The 18,627-nt window shown below is 38.5% G+C and overlaps 1 protein-coding gene across 1 annotated transcript in view; it reads left to right on the forward strand.

Annotated features, from left to right (window-relative positions):
• The first annotated feature begins 966 nt into the window (after positions 1-966).
• ME1 (malic enzyme 1, NADP(+)-dependent, cytosolic) overlaps positions 967-18,627 on the forward strand; it is a 79,644-nt gene continuing 61,983 nt past the window's right edge. Inside the window, exons 1-2 of the mRNA XM_009703256.1 lie at positions 967-1,104; positions 2,995-3,098. Coding sequence (XP_009701558.1) covers positions 967-1,104; positions 2,995-3,098 — 242 coding nt within the window. The remainder of the gene's footprint in view (positions 1,105-2,994; positions 3,099-18,627) is intronic.

The raw sequence follows: 18,627 nt of genomic DNA on the forward strand, positions 1-18,627 counted from the left end.
TGCATGGTGTTGACCTGAATAAGGGGATAATGTGCTTAAGCAGCTTATTCATTCTTCAGCGCCCTTTGGAAAGGGAGAGGCTCCACAATGGTTTGCCACTCAGGGCTTGGACGTGACCACTGTTCTTTTCACTTGCTGAATGTTTCATTCTTTTGTCTCCGCCCCAGGTTTCTTCATATGTTGTTCCAAACAGGACTATAAAGGAACTTTTTTGGGCTATTTCTTGTCGAACTGTAACGTTTGTGAAGCAGAATGCACTGAGCTGTAAAGGAATTTTGAACTCTGGGTATATAGCTGGCCAAGCTTTTCATCAGAGATACGTCGCTGAATTAATTGTGTCTGCTTGTGAGACTTCCCAGGCTGGAAGTTTAAACATACCTCAGAAACATTGTATTAATTGTTTTAAATCTTCCACATTAAATTTCAGTGTCAAAGATATGTGAATAAATTCATGTAGTGGCCTTATAAATGGAGTTGTTTCAGAGCTGAATTTTAGTGTTGGCTATAGATTTAAATGCTCACAGACATGAAAGATGCAGAAGTGGCAAGAGGAGTGTAAGAGCCTATGTTTCAAGGCAGACCTGTGGCTTGTTTTTAAATGGCAAAACTGTGAACGCCTGTTTCTCTTGGACTTTCACAGAATCACTGCCCAACTTAAGCTGGCTCCTTGAAGGAATCAGCATGACTCAGTCTGGCTGCAAAGTGTTTTGGAAAAATGTCTTCAGAATTTAAAAAATAAAGGGACTAAAGATTTTTTTTTATTATTTGTTTTGTTTTGACAATTGTTTTATAAAATGAGAAAAAAGACTGTTTAATAAAAAGCTTATGGAAGTATGTTACAAGAGCAAATCAATTTAGGAAGAAGAGTTACGGGAGTTGGAAAGGGGATGAGTGAGTTACACTGAATTGGCCCGTGGAGCATGCGGTATGCTCGCACGGGACACGGAGTAGCAGAAGCCTACTGGCATGGAAGGCTGCGGCGATGGGATTTTAGAACTGGGATTGCTATTTCTGAATCCTGCTGCGATGCTCTTGACAGAGGCTCCTGCTGCTCGGCAGTTCTGCTTTCCAACCTCGCATGCTCAGTCTGGTGGGAAGCTCAAGGCAAGTCCCACAGGGTTTCCAAACTTGTCTTAAGATTTCACCTTGCTAAACAGTTCATTTGCAATTCTTGTGAATTATTCTCCCAGAGAAATAAAATTATCCTTGAATTGTCAGATTTTCTTGAGGTCATTTTAAATAACTAGGCTAACTCAAAATGGAAATGAAAAAATAATTCCAGAAATAGTTCTGGACTGCAAAATTGGAAATGATTATATAGAAAAAAGAAGATCATACAAAAGAGAAGATTACTTTGGAAGGTACCTGACATCAAGCTCTTGCCAGTTTTCCCTGCAGTATCTGGAATAGGTACATAATTATGATTTAGATTTTGCTGCTAGAATACCTAGAATAATGTAAACACACAGGCAAAATTATTTCAGCCGAAGAATATGCTACTTAAACAAGAATCCTACATAGAATTGGTGAAAAGAACAAATAAAATGCTTACAGTGTAATGACTTCACTTTCATTTACAAAGTAATTTTAATTTTGAACTTTATTTGTTCTCTGATTCAAACAGCTGAACTAATGACTTCTGAAAGTTTATAAATAATGTATTAGAAATGGTTTGTTTTGAAATGGTGATGAATTTAGCAACAATTTTAGAAAAATCAGCTTTTAATCCTGCTGATTTTTATATTGATTTTTTAAACATTCTAATTTGATATCTTTAATTTTTTATGGAAATGGAGAGAAAAGTGAGGGAGAGACAAACACCTTTATCTGTAGGTCTGCATCAGGATACTCCTAGGGGAGGCAGAATACCACCAAAGATTTTAAGTTCCTTACTGATTCAAATCAGTCTCCAGCTGGGGCTTGTGACCCAAAGGATTTTTCAGTTCTACAACATAGAAAAGCTGTGAAGGGAATTTAGGCACTTTTCTAAAATACAGAAATCAGATTTCTGATTCCCAGCCTGAAACAGGCTGGGAAAACTTTCTAGCCGTGTTACTTTGTGTTGTACATTGAACACTCTCTCCTGAAAGGAGAGATGGTCTGTATTTTTCTTTACGATGTTTTCCTGATTGAAGCTGGTCTACAGGTTTCTGCAGCCATGTTGGTTTTGCAAATTGTTTTTGGATGAAAAATGTTTAGTCAAACTCCTGACCAATTCTGCAAGCTGTTTGGGCATGTGTGGGAGGATTGCATGCTAGATACAATGGAGAAATAAGCTTATTCATTTTCAGAGACCTGTGAAAAATAATAGCAAAGAATGTCTTCATATGAGAGTTCCTGGGAGAGCTAGTGAAAGTGTTGAGACTGGGGAATTGTTGTAGTTGGAGTGAACTGTCAAAAGTGATTGCAAAACACTTTGAACACATTTAGTAATTTGTAAGTTATAATTTGGCAGTACAACAGACCAAAACAAGACCTTCTAGTAGCTTGGAAGGAAAAGGTCAAAGGCTTGGTTATGTTTTGGCATATTGAATTTTAGAAAGCAGCACAATTTCTGAATATCAGTGCATCAGCACAGTTGAAATGATGGACTCTGGGAGCGATTTGTGAAACGAGACGATAAAAGTAAAGAAAATGTCTTTTTAAAAATGTCAGAACACTGTCAGTATGTAAAGGAAAAAGAGAAAAGTACTAACTAAAGCTTTAAAAGATGCTTTTGAAATCTGACTTCCCAGAATAAACTTTTACTTTTCACTTGGAAACAATACACTTCCTTTGAGACTAGGATATCCCTTTTCCTTGATACAAAAGGGTGTTTCTTTAATCTCTTTGTTGCATTTCTTCAGTCTTTATATAGAGGTGGATAAATGGATATGTACTTCATATGCTTGGGTTAATCCTCAAACACTGTATTGTTGTCCTCCTCTTATTAACTTAGAGCGTACTAGTGTAACTTGCTCATGTAATAGTTCAAACATTTGGTTTTTTTCACAGGCATTGCTGAAAGATCCTTTGTATATTGGACTGAGACACAAGAGAATCAGAGGTCAAGCCTATGATGATCTCCTTGATGAATTCATGGAAGCTGTGACTTCAAGGTATGTGTTATATCTGTGCTATTCATTGATGAATTCCACTGTGAACTTCATCTTGGGAGAAATAAAGGTCAGTAGCTTATGAAAGGAAGACAGTGTTGTTAGGTTCCTGACCATTTTTATTTTGAGCATAGTATTGTATAAGTTGATAACTGCCTGAACTTCCTGCCTTTAATATTGCAGTTTTATGAATTCACTGCATGACCGGTAAAACTCATCTTGAGATGAGTGAACTAGTTTTTCAACCTTTTTTCTGAGATTTGGATTGTTGAGTATTTGCCTAATAATTTTCTATGCCTAGCGCTGTGCCTACGTGATTTTCTCTGTCTCTGTGATTTCATATGTGAGATGTCAGCAGCCTGAAAGAAACTATCACGCTTGGCAACCCCTGCCTCTGCCCCCACCAAAACCACGACAGGACTGAGCTTTCAATGTTTTGGTTTTAAATGTCGTGGCATGGACCTATACCAAGTCAGCTCCTTCTCTTGCTTCTTTTTTTCCTATACAGAAAGTAGTTAAATTTATTAGTGGAACATGATGCATAGAATAGTCCTTCTCACATGTCAAGTAACACGTTTGCTCATATTTTCCTTGTTTGTTAAAATATTTGGAGTTCTAGCCCTGCATTCAATGTATATACCTAAAATAACCCAAGTGCCACGATCCTTAGCAGAATGTGTTTTTTGCATCTGCATCCCAAAGCTGGTGCTGAGCTGTGGGACCTGGAAATACTTTCTAGCCCCTCTGTCTTGGCTTGTGCCCCATCTGTGTTTTGACTCCATGTTGGGACCTTACCTGGACATGCACAACCTCTGTTCTTCCAGCTTCCGTTCCTGGGGGAAAGAAACTTGGGCAAGCATGTCGTAATTTCCATGCCTGAAGCACATATTCCTTCATGTATTACTATACTCTTCCCCATCAGCCTCAGTTGGCTGACACTCCCTTGTTCATAATCTTGCCATGGGAGTTGCTGGTTCGGCTCTACCCTGTAATGTCTTTGCTCCTCTTCTGAGTATTCCCTTTCAGATAAAATTGATGCATTTTCACCTCCCTCATAGAAGGTTCAGAGCATTAGAAATTGCTCTGTGGACTACGTTTTTAGAATCTCTAACATAATGCATTCCCTAAATCACCCTGACTTTAAAATGAACCACGGTTATTCATACAGAAGGAAGTCATCAGAGTCAGGCAGATTATCTCAATAATGTTTGAAGGTCTGGTTGACATGCTCTTTTTACTTAAACATCTTTAAAACTCTATAATTTTGAGCAATTTTGGGCAATTTGTGTTTGCTTGACCTTCTGAAAGATCACTTTGTTCTCAGCTAAATCTGTCATGGTCTATAGTGGTGTCATTTATGTCATGTTTAAAGTGAAGCGCTTACAAATTATAATTCAAACTTTGTGTGGTTTACTTTTGAATTGTTTTGGCTGTAGCATGACATCTATATTGATTATGATACTCATTTGCTAAGGTGAAGGGAAAAGTAATGTAGTTAAGTCAAAATCAAGTCCATTTGCTCAATAATTTCATATATTCCTAAATTCAAGTTTGTGTTTAGCGTGCTGCTGGCAGACTCAGCACTTGCAGCTGATTCTGATGTGGTGGATCCGACTGTTAAAGATGCAGGTCATGATTTGCTTTATTGTGTATTACTTTCCCTTGCCAGCCATTGTGGTAATCTAGGTAATTGTATACTTTGGCTCAATGCTAGTTGTTTTTTCCTCTTTTTGCTTTTCTTAGCCTTCTGCTGGCTGTTCACAGAGTATTTGCTTCAATAATCTTAGATGCATGTTTGGTCTGTTACATTATAAGTTAGTCCTATTTATTGGTAGGTATTGCCATGGTACTCCAGAAGAGGATTTCTTATTTAACATTGCCTAGCCAATTCTGAGAATGGGCGAAGTTCTGGGTAAATCTGTTGTCATGTTTTCAGTATTCATGTCCAAGACATATGTAACCATGAACACCGTAAAGCACAAGGCTGTCATGTATTTTTAATAAGCCAAATTTAAAGACGGCTTTTAAGGCGATGACAAATATTTTCAAGTTGGAAAACTATGTTAAATACCTATTTTAAATCTTTTTCACCCTCATAATTCTCCAGAGAAGGCAAATGCTAATAGAAGTTTTAGAGCCAGGTTTTAGCAGCACTGCCTGGGAACAAGCAGGAGCAGGCGGCTGTACAGGGCAGCGCACTTTGTGCAGGCTTTTCGCTGCCTTCCAGGGAATCTTCCTAGACATACACATCATCTGGATTGATTGTTAAATTTTGAAAATCTAGATTTTTATAAACTGATGCAGCCTCGTTTATAGGGTTTCATGTTGAAACATCACCTTTATACGGTAAATGTTGTGATGTGTAATAAAGAAAATGCTTATAAAAAAGTATGTCATATGAAGGCATAGTTTCATCAACTACAGTGCTTTCCTCTTCTCAGCCTCCACTGCTAGTGACTCCCAAAAAGTTCTTCTTATGAAACAAAATTATTTATGAAAGAGGATTTAAAAAACAACCCACAACTTAAACTGTCCATTACTACAAGATTTTGGTACAGTATCCAGTGTGCTATCATGGCAGAAAGGAACTAGTACAATGTGATTTTTCCCAGATGTGGGAAGACAGAAGCATATGGAAAGTATCTGGATTTCTGTTGGCATAAATCCAGTGAACAGCTTTTATTTATTTACATATGTGTACATGTATCTGTTTATTTGTTACCACTGCCAGCAGCTGCCCTCTCTGAGGGCAGGTGTTATAATTTCTCTAGGCATTACCCGGTATTTCTTGCTTTTGTGTCAGTGCAGTAATTTAGGGGAACAGGGATATTCTAAATGGAAGGAATGTTCTATAACATGAGGAAAAAATGGACAGTTATCTTCATCACTGAAGAACGTAAATGAAACTGAAATTCAGAAACGTTTGTGAAGTTCCTGGCCTATGGAGAAATGGATCATAAAACGTTTTATACAGAGAAGTAAACTTTTCCAAATGACAAGTTGTTCTTAAAATCTATGTTTACAGAGGAAACTCTGAGAGGAGGGATTGCTAAACAAGACTTTGGTAGCTGGGATCCATCCCCCAAGGCTTCCTGTGTAACCAGCAGAAATAACTCTATCTTTTTATTTCAGTTCCTATTTCTTCCCTACTTGCCTGCCATGATACAAAGAGAAATGTATCAATGGCCAAGAGGTATTCATGTACAGCAGTGAAGGGATTATGGAAACATTTGAGTGGAAAACATGTAGAATGGAGATGGAACAAGAAATGAAGGGAGAGGAAAAAAGCACCTTTTTAATAACAGGGACTTGAATTTCCTTGTCTGATGCAAAAAGTAGATTTTAAAGAGTCTGGAAATGTTTTCCTTATTTTGAAGGACACTTAGTTTTCACAGATCTGGTAAAGATAACTCCACCTTGAACCTCACAAAATGCCAGAGTAGGGAAGAACAGCATCCTGCCAGCTTGCTTTCTGCTGCAGACCATCCCCAATGGAAGGCACTGTGCAGTGGGGTGGGACAACACTGACTTGCACCTCTAGTCTGTGAACAGATTGGAAACTTTTAGAAAATGGAAAGAATCTGGTGTAATTCATGTAGGTTATTTCCTTGCCTACCTACTGCAACCCCAAATTGTTGGGCAGAATTATTATTCTGTTAGAAGCTAAACACCTGGATTTGTGATGCATAAAAGCAACTCTGTATCACTGAAATTATCTTTTTGTGCGTGTGTGATGATGAGTTTTCAGTTTCACTTCAAGATGGAAATAAACAGTGATGGACCCTTGAAAAGTAATATCGTGTCATTTATGTTCTCTTCTGTAATCATATTTTAATTAAATCCTTCCCCACTCTTTTTATATGCTGTGCTTTTCTCAAGTTTGTGAGCTATAAACCAAGCTGCTGACAATTCTAATTCAGTATGTTCTGTCCTAAATTACCACGATGTAGTCATAATTCCTCGTTTGCCTGATTACATTATTCACAGATGGTAGCAGGGTTTCATTTCACATCATAAAACAGTGTTTTATGGTAAGTACGTTTATCTAACTTTGAGAACAACTGTAACAGTAATATATCCACAAAATAAAATCACACAAATATTTTAATAGATGTTTTCACTTAGTAGATTACATTAGAATATAATTAATTTTGTGAATAACTTATTTAATTCAAATAGCCTTTACTTTTGGCAAAAGAATATACGGGCAAGAAGTCAACATAAAAGGTGCTTATAGCTGTGCATCATGAATGAAGTGGTTGGACCCCACAATGGTTCTGACAGTATGTTCAAGCACAGATTGTGAGTACAAGAACATTGGTGCCTCTGTCCTCTTTTGCACTGTAGTGGTCCAAGACCAAGACTTACATCATGTCTATACATTCCCATATTGTTCAAGTTAACGTGGCTGTCAGAAAGCGTGCAGGAGGAAATACTGCTGCAACAACTCCCTCCTATGGCAGACTTGGTGAAGATCTTTCTGTTTAGAGATTTTGTCCCTCACTGGGTTTTAGGCCCTTTGAGGCAATTTTTCAAGTCTATGACTACCTGCTTCTTCCACCATTCAGTGGAAGTTACCTTCCTAGTGAAGATCACTGTGGACAGCAGGATAGGAAAAAAGGTGGTCCTCGGACAGAAGCCCATACACAGCCTTGACTACATCTGTCAGTTGACTACATCTGTCAATGGCTCTTTGAACGTACCCTCAGTGCCTCCTGTGGTTACATCCAAAGTTTATTTCCAGTCATTGATGGGTTTGTGTCCTTCCTGAACCTGCTTGGTGGCAGGACTCAGACTCCTCCACCCACCTAGGCTCCCAGGTGGACTTTGCTTTTACACTGATGGGGTAAAACCATTCAGGTGAATCCTTAGGTTGTTTGTCTATTAAAAAAGACCCTCAAACTCAAAACCATTGTGGATTTAAAACAGGGACTATTGCTTTGGGTAGTGGAGAGTGTTGTTGAAGAGGAAAACTCCAGCAGTTTGATAAGCAGTATTTTTTTTTTATCCTAGTTCAAGCAGCTGTGATGGTTTGCCTGAGGAAAATCTTCAAATCTTGTGATTAACCATGATGACTTGTAACGATTATCACTTGCAACATTTAAATTCTCAACAGATGATGCCTCTAGGAAGTTCATTAAGAAACCCTGAACCCTTTCCTAGGCAGTGGTGCTTAGTGGGGTACTCTGCTTGGAGTGATCCTTGCCTGCTTATGTAGGGGAAAAAGGAGAAGTAACTTAGCTGTAGTATGTTTTTTGAGAAGGAATGCTTCTCTGCATGTTTGCTGCTCCTTCGGTTGCTAAATCCAGGGGACTGAGATAGAGGAGAGAAGACTGGGTAGAAGGTATCTACTTCTGCATATTCCATTAGGTAAGGGGGAACAGGTTAATTAATTCACCCCCAGTATATATACCCTAATAAACAATACATCACAGAAAGAAGAACATAGGCAAGCAATCTTTCTTTTTGTTATTTGGTGCCTTGTGCCCCTCTTCTTCCCTTTCCTGCTTGTTCATTTGGTGGTTAAATTATATCTGATTGCTGGAAATGTTACAAATGTATGCTTTACAAACTTCTCGGACACAGTAAATGGCATAGGGAAAAGTGAATCTGTCAGTGAAGCAAAATCATAGCCGGATAGACAGACTGTAATCACATCAAGTTTATTTGTGTAAAGAGTCCTATTATTGTTTGTAATGTGAGACCTTAGAGAAATTCTTAGCAAAGCTCAGCAGAGGAGCCTTGAAGAAATAAAACCTTATTCATCCCTTAAAGAAAACAAAAAGTAATGAAATCCTCAAACACAGTACTGAAGGAGAACGGTATTGTTTTGGTTTTGTGGGACAAGATAGAGTGAGTCGGGGAATATTTTTAGTAGTTTTAATATGCCTCTTGTACCAAAACTGATTCTGGAGCTCAGAATTGGGTGTATCCATGTTCTAATAATGCTCAGTTATGTCCCAGACTTGCTGCAGTCATTCAAAACCTAACAAGCGAAGAACATGCTGTTCTCAGGCTTTTCTTCTCCAAATTATTTTAAGAAGGGATTTTTCAAATGGAAAAGGCCTGGGTAATCTCAGTTACTTTCCTTCCTCTTTTATAGCTCCAGTAAATGGTGGGCAGGATTCTCAACAGAAGTTAGCTGGTGCAACTGTATTGTAAATGGAGTGAATGTTGATTTATTTGAATAATTTGTGCGAATGTGATATTTTAACAAGGTTTATATTGTTGTTACAGAAGTATAGTAGTTTTCCAGGCCGTCAGAAGCAGCAGCTTCTTAATTTATTTTTTTCCTTTGGAAACTCTAGTAAAAGTAAATATCAAATTTTAGGCTGCGGTTCACATCATAATGTAATAAGATATCTGTCCTTCTTATCCCAGCTCTCTCTCTCCCCCATTACAAGTCAAGAATTATTTCTGCCTAGATTTCAACTATCAGGGAAACTTTTCGTTCACTGTCAGTCTGACTAATGGGATTAGTCACCTCAGTGCTTCATCCCTCCCTGGTCCATTACCCCTACCAGACAGCTACACTGCTGTGGCTTGTTCAGAGCATCCCACCTGGACTAGACCTGCTCCCATCTGAGATTCCTGATCTGTGGCAGAGGATCAGCCTGTGCCCATGGGTGCCTCTGCTGAAGCTCACGGGCTGAGGCTGCAGGATGCCAACAGCAGCGGGACTTTGGCAGCCTGCGATTTGCTGGTAAAATAAAGCCCTGCTGCAGGAGGGCAGAAAGCACTGCTGAGGGCAGAGTCAATGGTGTCCTCCCAGACTGACCTCGATCTCCTACCCAAACCAATCCTGCCCTTCATGGGAGGGCATGGACCAACCGAGGGCCATGGTCATCTCCCACCTGGGAAAGACTTAGATCTCTCCTTTCCCTGCACCCTGAGGCATGTGTACCAGTTACAAGAAGTTTTTAACATACGGCTTGTTGACCACCCTTGGTAGATGACATAGATCAAACAGTTGGTAGTCTGAATTTCCTGATCTCCTGCTTGAGTACAACTTTGAGAGTTAAATCTGATTGTTACTGTCACAGAATAAGTATCACAAGAGTAAGAAGGAAACTTGGATGTTGCAGTCCTGCCCAGGCTCCTGAGACTGCAGATATTTTTTTCTCCGTTGTGCTTCATGATAGAAAAATGTTTCAGGCAGTGCAGTTTCTGTAACGGGGAACATTGATGTCAGGGTCCAAGTCACTTCTCCTTTTAAAAGAAACAGCATTTATCAGATAAAATGCAAACTACAGAGTGCAAATTATTTAGAGAGGATATAGGGGATATAGTGGGGTCGTTGCTGCAGACACAGGGACCGGTGAGGCCACTGCGTTTTAGTTAAGCACAACTGATCCACTGCTTAGGAGGGCACATGAATTGACCAGATCCAAAACGTCAAAGAGCTTCCCTGTGAGTTTGGTGGGACCTCAGAAACATCACCACCGAAGTGTCAGTTGTTGTCCGGAGCAATGCAGTGGTGGCATCTATCATGTGAGTAATTCCCTTGGTTTGTGTCTACTGTGGATTATAAACATTGTTGGTGCCTGGTTGCCTACAAATAATAAGCCATTAATAAATATCACTGACATAACCTATTCATCATTTGGATGTTACTAACTTGTTTTGCCGCTGGCTGATTGCAATAAGACAGAGTTTTTACTTTCAGGTGTTAACACATCACTGTTAAATTATTTGACTGGACTAAGCTAAAAATGTAATAATTCATACATCTGACAGAGAATTTGGAACAAATGAATGAGTGTGGCAGAGGGAAGTTATTAGAGGTGAATGGCAGATTAAATGCTTTAAGGAGCTGCATCTTCAGAGTCTCTGTTCATTTGGCCCTGATTCTGAACAGAAATGCTGGAAAACTGTAAAAAAAATCAGCAGGCATAATTTTGAAAATATAATTTTTTTGTATAATTTGGGCTATTACCTACTTTTTTGCTTAGAACTTTCACAGAGAATAGAAATGTACATTGTTGTTAGTTATTTTAAAATGATCCCTTATCACTTGCGCCTGGAAGAGTAACAGGCCAACACTCTGTGCCAGAAAGACCGTCTCGCTTGGTTTGTTCCCAATAGAGAGCCTGTGGTACCTTCTCGGTTCCTCTGCTGATTTCCTGAGTAAACCTGTGTCTGTGCTGATCAAGTAAATACAGTCGTGACCTGCTATTGACATTAATGGTGGACAACATCAGTGACCCTAAAAGATTCAGATGATACGAAAGGGGGAAAAGAAGTACTGTAACACTGCAAATGTTTTGATATCAATATGTTAGCCACTATTTTTTTTAAACCTTTTGACATGGGTTAGGGAGCTGTAACTGGAGACAAGGACCTTTTTTTACTAACACCTGGCATCCCAGCTATGCTGAACTGGGGCAGGGGGCAATGTCCTTGGGTGTCAAGGACGTGTCCCTGAGCAACTTCACCCCACAGTAGTGTCTGCAGCAGGAGGGGCACTGTCCCCAAGACAGGAGCAGCCCCAACTCAGCACCGGCCTTCCCCTCACTCGTTTCTGTCCCGAGACACACGAAAACAGACGATAGTGTCGACATCTCATGTTTTTCATATGGTATGCTTTTAGATTTCAGATGCTACTGTGGTGTTTGTGTATCACTTGTCTCTGATTACATATCCTAATGTATAGTGCATATATACTCATATTAAATATTTGTTTCAGTTTAAGCAGCATTTGTTACCTTACCCATCATGGCTCACTGTTTGGTATGTCAGGTACTTGCAAATTGTGGTATAACTGTATTTTTATACTGTTTTTCATCATATTGTACCCTTTCTAAACAAAATCTAGCATAAGAGAATAGATACATTGCTGTGGATCTTCAGCGGGTATCCTAGAACTGAAGTAAATTATTTTAGATCTTTTCATGCCTGAGTATCAAAAGTTTTTTCTTGTAAGCATTGTCATCACTGAATTAAAAATCAATAGTGACATTAGACAAACAACTGTACTTCCAGGTTAGACAAACCACAGTATTCCCAGAATTTGGTTATTGATGCTCCTTGAGACTTTTGCAAGACAGAGCACTCGCTAGGATCAAGGGCTCACAAACGAGTTTTTGTACAGTCTTCCAGAAAATTGTGGTGGAAACTTCAGTGGCTTCCCTGTCCATCCTAGAATCTGCATTAGTAATCTATATGTCCTTATGTAGCAATATGGCCTACTGAAGTGTGGACATATGGCACTTCTGAAAATGGGGATACTTCTTTTTTTGGTGCTTAACTGTGGATTTAAATGCTGACTTGTAAAATGCAAGTAATTAACCGTATCCTGAGATTATGGCCGTAGTAGTCTTTCAGCTGTGCAAACCCTGTGATACGAACTGTCTGCCAGGATTTGGGACTAGGATCTGAAAGCATGTCAGAACTGAAATCTGAAGTTGTGTACGTTATCAGTATCCATAAGTATGATCTGTTTAAAAATAATATAAAGTACCTTAAACGAAGTATCTTTGTCAAGAACATCCTACTTACAGACTTTTTCCATGTCTTTTCAGTATAGTAAACATATTGAGTGTCTATTACTGCATTCTCCATCAGTCTGGCCTCTTTATCGTCCTTAAAGCTGTTGCAGAGTAAAATTCTTCCCTCTTTATGTGTGGCAACTAGAGCATTATATGACCAAATTGGATTTAGATGTCCTCTTGGGCACAATCCAGTTGCATAAACATAAGGGTCCAGTGTCATACCCTATCTGGCCTCCAGCTCCTGGTCCAGGTACCTCAGTTATCCTGCATGTCCTTGGTCATATCTGCCAGCTCTGTGGAAGTGCTGTGGGTACCCTTGAGTGTCTCGGATGGCACTGGGTTCCTGTGTTTGAGCGTGTGTACCTCTAGGTGCTTGAAGGCTTTCAAACACTGGCTCTGAGTGACCTTCCTAGTGTTGCACGGGAAGACTATAGCAAATAGAGGAGAATCCTAACTGTCCTTTGGGATGCCCTTCCACCGATACAGCTATCTCTGACCAACTTTTCATATGGATGTAGCTTTGGTAAAATTAGAGGTTGCATACAGATTCTGCACTTGTTTTAAATGCTTAGAACTGCCTCTCTCCTAATCTTGCAGTTTCTCTGTACCAGTTCCATACCAATAAGGCATACTGAGAGCTTTCTTAACTGAAAGGAGCTAGAGACTGCTGCTTTTAATTGCAAGATTGTGTAATTGATTTATTTTATGGATTCATTGTCTTTTTATTTAATCTAGAGGTAAGGAGACAGTATTTGGTATCCGCAGAATTTTTGACACTTTTTGGAAATTCTGGATACACATCTCATTTCTGCATTAGCAATCACTAGTGTTTATGCACCGCTGTAAAAAATATTAGCCTGGAAATGGCTGAAAAATGCAATACGAGACTTCAGACCCACTGCCATATGTAAGTGCAGTTAACTGACGCTTCGTTGACGCCCACAGTGGTGCCAGTGCTAACAATATCTGATTAAATCATGTAATCTGTTTAGCTAATGTGTTTAATTACAAAATTACAAAAGTTCTTTGTGATTTTATAAGTGAGTTCATTTGAATAACTAGATATCTGGAATTCCAAGGGATGCTGATTGTGTCCCCAGAATCAGATAATAGTTACCTGGTAAGTCATCTTTATATAACTGGAGGTGTATATGAGAGAAAAAAGGAATACATTTTGAAAACTAGTCTGAGGTTTCAGTGATTCAGAGATATTTTTTTTTTTTTTTCCTAATCCCTTACTCTTTTAGATCTTGCTAATAATTAGGGGGGAGAATTTCTACTGCTCTCCCTGCATTGGCTCTTACAGAAGGAAATTTTTTACTGTTTTATCTCCGGCACAGCATTACTTTGATATTTCTCCTTCTAAAAATGGGATTTAGCTTAGTATAAAACCAGAAAGTTATCTGTTTCAAACATTATACTTTGGAAACAGCGAGAGAACTATCACTTAATTGGCTAACTTTATTTCAGAATTTGGTGGATTTTACCATCAAAGGTAATCATTCATCTACTTGCTGGTCTGTAGCAAGCCTAAATGGCTACTGGAAAGAGATTGCTGGCAGGGTTTGCTGAAAATGAAGTATGCAGATTTTAATAAAAATGGAGTTAAATATTGCTAGAAAAAGTTAAACCTTCTTTCTAGAATCATAGAAGATATTATTTCTGCAAATCTTTAGTTAAATGGTACTACAAAAAATAATTTCATTTTAATTGCTTTAATTCCTATTGCTAAAAGTAAATTCGTTCTTTCCCCCTCCCCCCTGTTTTTTAAAGACCTTGTTGGAATAGATACTTGGAATCATTGCTCTTGCTTGGGATAGAGCTCTGATCTAGAAAACATGCACAGAAGTTATTTTTCCTTTTACAAAACATGAATAGGAGCAAGCTTATTTGTGTCTGTTAGGTAAACTGAAATGTTGTAATGATAGTTATTAACATCAGAAGAGTCTGCAAATCTGAAAACATATTGAGGAAAAAATGCAGGGAAAAATAGTGCTCTTTGAATAAGCCATTAGCTGCCACATATAATTAAACTTACATATATTGTATTATTTTTAGGTTCTGTACAAGCTTTGAAAATGTTTAACCAACTTATTTTTTGCCTAGATGCCGTCTGGGTTTGTGGTTCCTTGCTTAAGGATAGAAAACACTCCTGCTGCAAGTCTCTGAAATACTGCAGGTCTCACAGTAATCTCATCTCACATGCTTTGAAGAACTATGAGAATCTTCAAATTTAGCAATATTTCAGTCCACTTGCTTACATATACTTTGGCCCTGCACCATTAAAATGAGTGGAATTTTTTTTATTTTAGCTTCTTTCAGTAGGTGCAGAATAGAAAGCCTGCCTTGTTAGAGGTTTTGCATTTGTCAGCTTTGGAGTCATCTGAAAACCTGTGGAGTCCATTTCTGTGGCCAGGCATAATGATCTAGACATTTAGAGATCTTTTTACAGTATCAAGTTTTTATTAAAAAGGCTTTGTTTAATCTTCTGAAAAATTGCTTATGATCTGAGCATGTGCTTGCCTTCTAGAATACAACATTTCTTCAGCTGTTGGACTGCAGTGATTCTACTGATTTTTGTACTGGGTGGGGAAAAAAGCTAGTTGAATCATTGATCCTTTACATTTATACCAGCTGATTTAAGAATGTCATAACAGTTACAAAGTGCTCTATTAAATTTGTTAATGATTCTAAGTTTGTATTTTAAAAAAGTGATTTTTCAGCTTAAGCCAGACTACACAGTATTAGGATTTGTTTTTTTTTTCTTTGCCAGAAAAGTATAGAAGCTGTAAATTATATATGGAAAATATTCTTGAAGAACAGTATTTTCAGGATAAGAGAACTGAGTGCAGCTGGTTTTGTATATTTTCCAAATCAGATTTCAAAATGGGAACCAGCTGCTCATCTGTTGCTCTTAGCTAAAATGCCAGCATATGCTGGTTGTCACACAATGGCCATTTTTGAAATAATATACATGAGGAATACTGGATGTGATCTTGATGTCAGATTCGGTTGCAAAGTATCCTCACCTGCTCACAGCACCGTCTTCAAATGCTGCAAGCCCCTATCCTAAAGCCTTCAGAGTGACTTGTATGCAAAAAATCCAAAATAAAACTAATGAGCGAATCATGGCGTATAGCATCCACTGTGCTTTTTCAACAAGCTTTCTACCTGAATTGGTCACTTGCAGCTGTGCTGTTGGATTGCATTAGCAGACACCAACATCTGAGCGGGCGGCTCCTGTGCCTTGGTCTCTGGACAGAAGAACTGGCACCGCTTTGCTTTTGTCCCAGATGCCTTCTCCTTTGAGCTCCATAGGCAGGTGTGCTTTGATGCTGGTCTTTGGCACAGGAAGGAAAACCGAGATGGAGGTGGGAAGAGGTGAGCTACGTGGTTTCGTTGGTTTTAATTCACTGCGGCTGTGGGATAGATGTTTTTTTAAATAAGACCTGCCTTTGCAGCAGAGGTGCTGACAAACAAATTAAGAAATCCAGGTTGGAGTGTTAGTAAAAGTGAAACACAGGGCTGCAGTGAACAGTGCGTTCTTAAGGCCTTTGATTCAGACTTGGGGCCAAGTTTATTTGGTCTGAATGCAATTTTCATGTTTAATAAGTATCACAGGGTTTTTGTAGGGCTAAATATGATTTCATTTTTTTTCCCTTACTATTAAACACAAAAATTAATAAATTGGGGAATTTCAAAAGGTAGATTTGATGAATATCAAAATATGCCGTAGCATTTTTTAGTTGTTTCATTTCAAACAACATATTAAATATTATGGAGACAAACTAAATTTTGTACATGAAGAATTGCAGCATATATAAAAGCGGTTTGCTTAGAATCATTGAGTTTGCCCATGTCTCCAGAAAACCCTACTTTGGTTTTTATGTAGACTTCCAAGAGACTTCCCCCCCCCCCCCCCCAAGGCTAATTCAATTTACTTCGTTAAAACTGAAATTATATTCAGCAATATTCCTGTTACAGTGACATCGTAAAAAAAACATCTTGTCATACTTTCCTTGCAGTCAGTCCCCATACGGCCTCATTGAACACAAGGTGCCTTCTGCAAATACTCAGCTTTGATGGAAAACCTCTTCCACAGGACGTGTTGTAGCCATCCTTCTGCTTCTCTGGGCTGTTGTGGTATTACAAAATGTCAGAATAGCAGAGTTTGTAATTGCAGCTATTGGTATAAAAGCACTTTATAGAGAAAACTTGAGAGTAGAAGACAAGGAAATGGCCGCGCTTCCTGGGACTCCAGTATCTGCACAGCGTACTTTGTTTTAGAATTAGGTGCTAAACCAGGTTTTTCTACTCAGTGTTTGGGAACAGGAGGTCAGATAGTTGACAACAAGGAGTTAATATGCACTTACGCAGTTGAAAAGGTTACTGGAGCTATAGTGTTTTCTCAGTTGAGGCTTGTTGGCAGCAGGTTTAGCTTAAGGAGCAGAGGCAATGTCAAATAACCACTTTGCAGAACATGGGACAAAACAGATTCTTGACCAAAAACACAGTCTGTGCTCCAAAGAAAACCACTAAACTAGTTTCAGCATCAGTAAGTACTGCCACACTATACTATAACAGTTTTTGAATGTTATCTCATTTTTGTGACCTTGCCTTCTTTCTTTATTGGAAGATGGGAAAGCAAAAAAAAAAAAAGGGAAAATCCACCTAAATCACTTTTTTTGGCTGATAAACATGGAGATACTGCTCATGGGGCTGGGGGTTTTAAGTAATATTCTGTGCCTTAGTATTTGAGTCATTGAAACAATTGGTTTGAATATAGGTGTTTTAATTGGGTTTCAGGTATATAATTTACTGTGCTGTTATAAACTAAGCAAGGTGATAAATGCATAATCAAAGTTTGAAGAGACTTTTAAACAAATGCCTAGTTCTATAAGATAAAAGTTAAATGAAAGATGAATGTTAATTAAACTACACAGGCTTTTTAGGTGTTTTCCATTGCATTTCTTCTCCTGGGTTACAGAAGTGACTTTGGAGCTGTTGAATCACTCTAAGAGAAATGGCCAAGGCTAACTTTTACTTCTTCACAAAGAAAAAAAAGTGCTTTTTATAGAAGGCGTCAAACTCCACTCCTGTGTCCAATTTTGAAGTCAAATATGGGTGTACAGCCCAAAGAAGCTGAGATGTCAGTGTGTGTACAAACAGTAGTAAATATCTCCTTTGGATAAGAATGGCTGGAATGGAAAGCAATTCCATGTTTATTGTAATTACTTTCATTAAAAAAGAAAATGCTCCTAATTTTAGGCAGTTTTTTGTAGTACAATGTTATGAAAATAAAAGGGTCTGACTTTTGGGAGAAGTAGGAGGCAGAAAACAAGTGCTAGCACCCTACCCATTTGTCAGTTATAAGGCAAGACAATGCTGTGAACTAATTTTTAAGTTTTGAGTAGTGCTGATGATACTAAAATAGACCTGACTTAGGTTGCTTTTATCATTGTGAAATGTTACACAATTTATAGTAGTCATAAACTTAACTACTGTCTGTGGTAGGGACTCTCTTCTTTTATAGTGCCTGACTCTTGGATTCAGATTGTGCCTTGGTTGAAGACATTGTTTAAACATGACATTTACAGGAACCTGTGTTCCTTCGTTTATAATAAGCTTAATGTTTGGTTTTTCTTACTTAGTTATTAGGTAACTAAGTCCAGCGTTCTGCTCCTCAGAAGTGTCACTTTGAGACTCTTAACACAGGCTTGGCTGTCATAACCTCAGAAGGAGGGTGTAATAGGAGATGGTTCTGTGCTGGGAAAAATCTGATATTTTCTTTTTTGTATGCTTTGCTCTTCCATGCGCTGTGTGAGAGGACCACCAGTGGGTTTTACTTTTTGTGCTGTTAAATGATAGCTGAGATTCCTGGCTGTAGGGACCACTATTGAGGGAGTGAACTCATGCCACCACCACTAAATGGCTGCAACTTCTATCACAGAAATGCTGTGGATTAAGAATAGTGAAGACATCAAAAAAAAAAAAAGTAAATTGTTGGATTTTGTGGATTCAGGCATTACTGAACGAGCAGG

This window comes from Cariama cristata, unplaced genomic scaffold, assembly GCF_000690535.1.
Source record: "Cariama cristata isolate BGI_N322 unplaced genomic scaffold, ASM69053v1 scaffold2327, whole genome shotgun sequence".
NCBI lineage: Eukaryota > Metazoa > Chordata > Aves > Cariamiformes > Cariamidae > Cariama > Cariama cristata.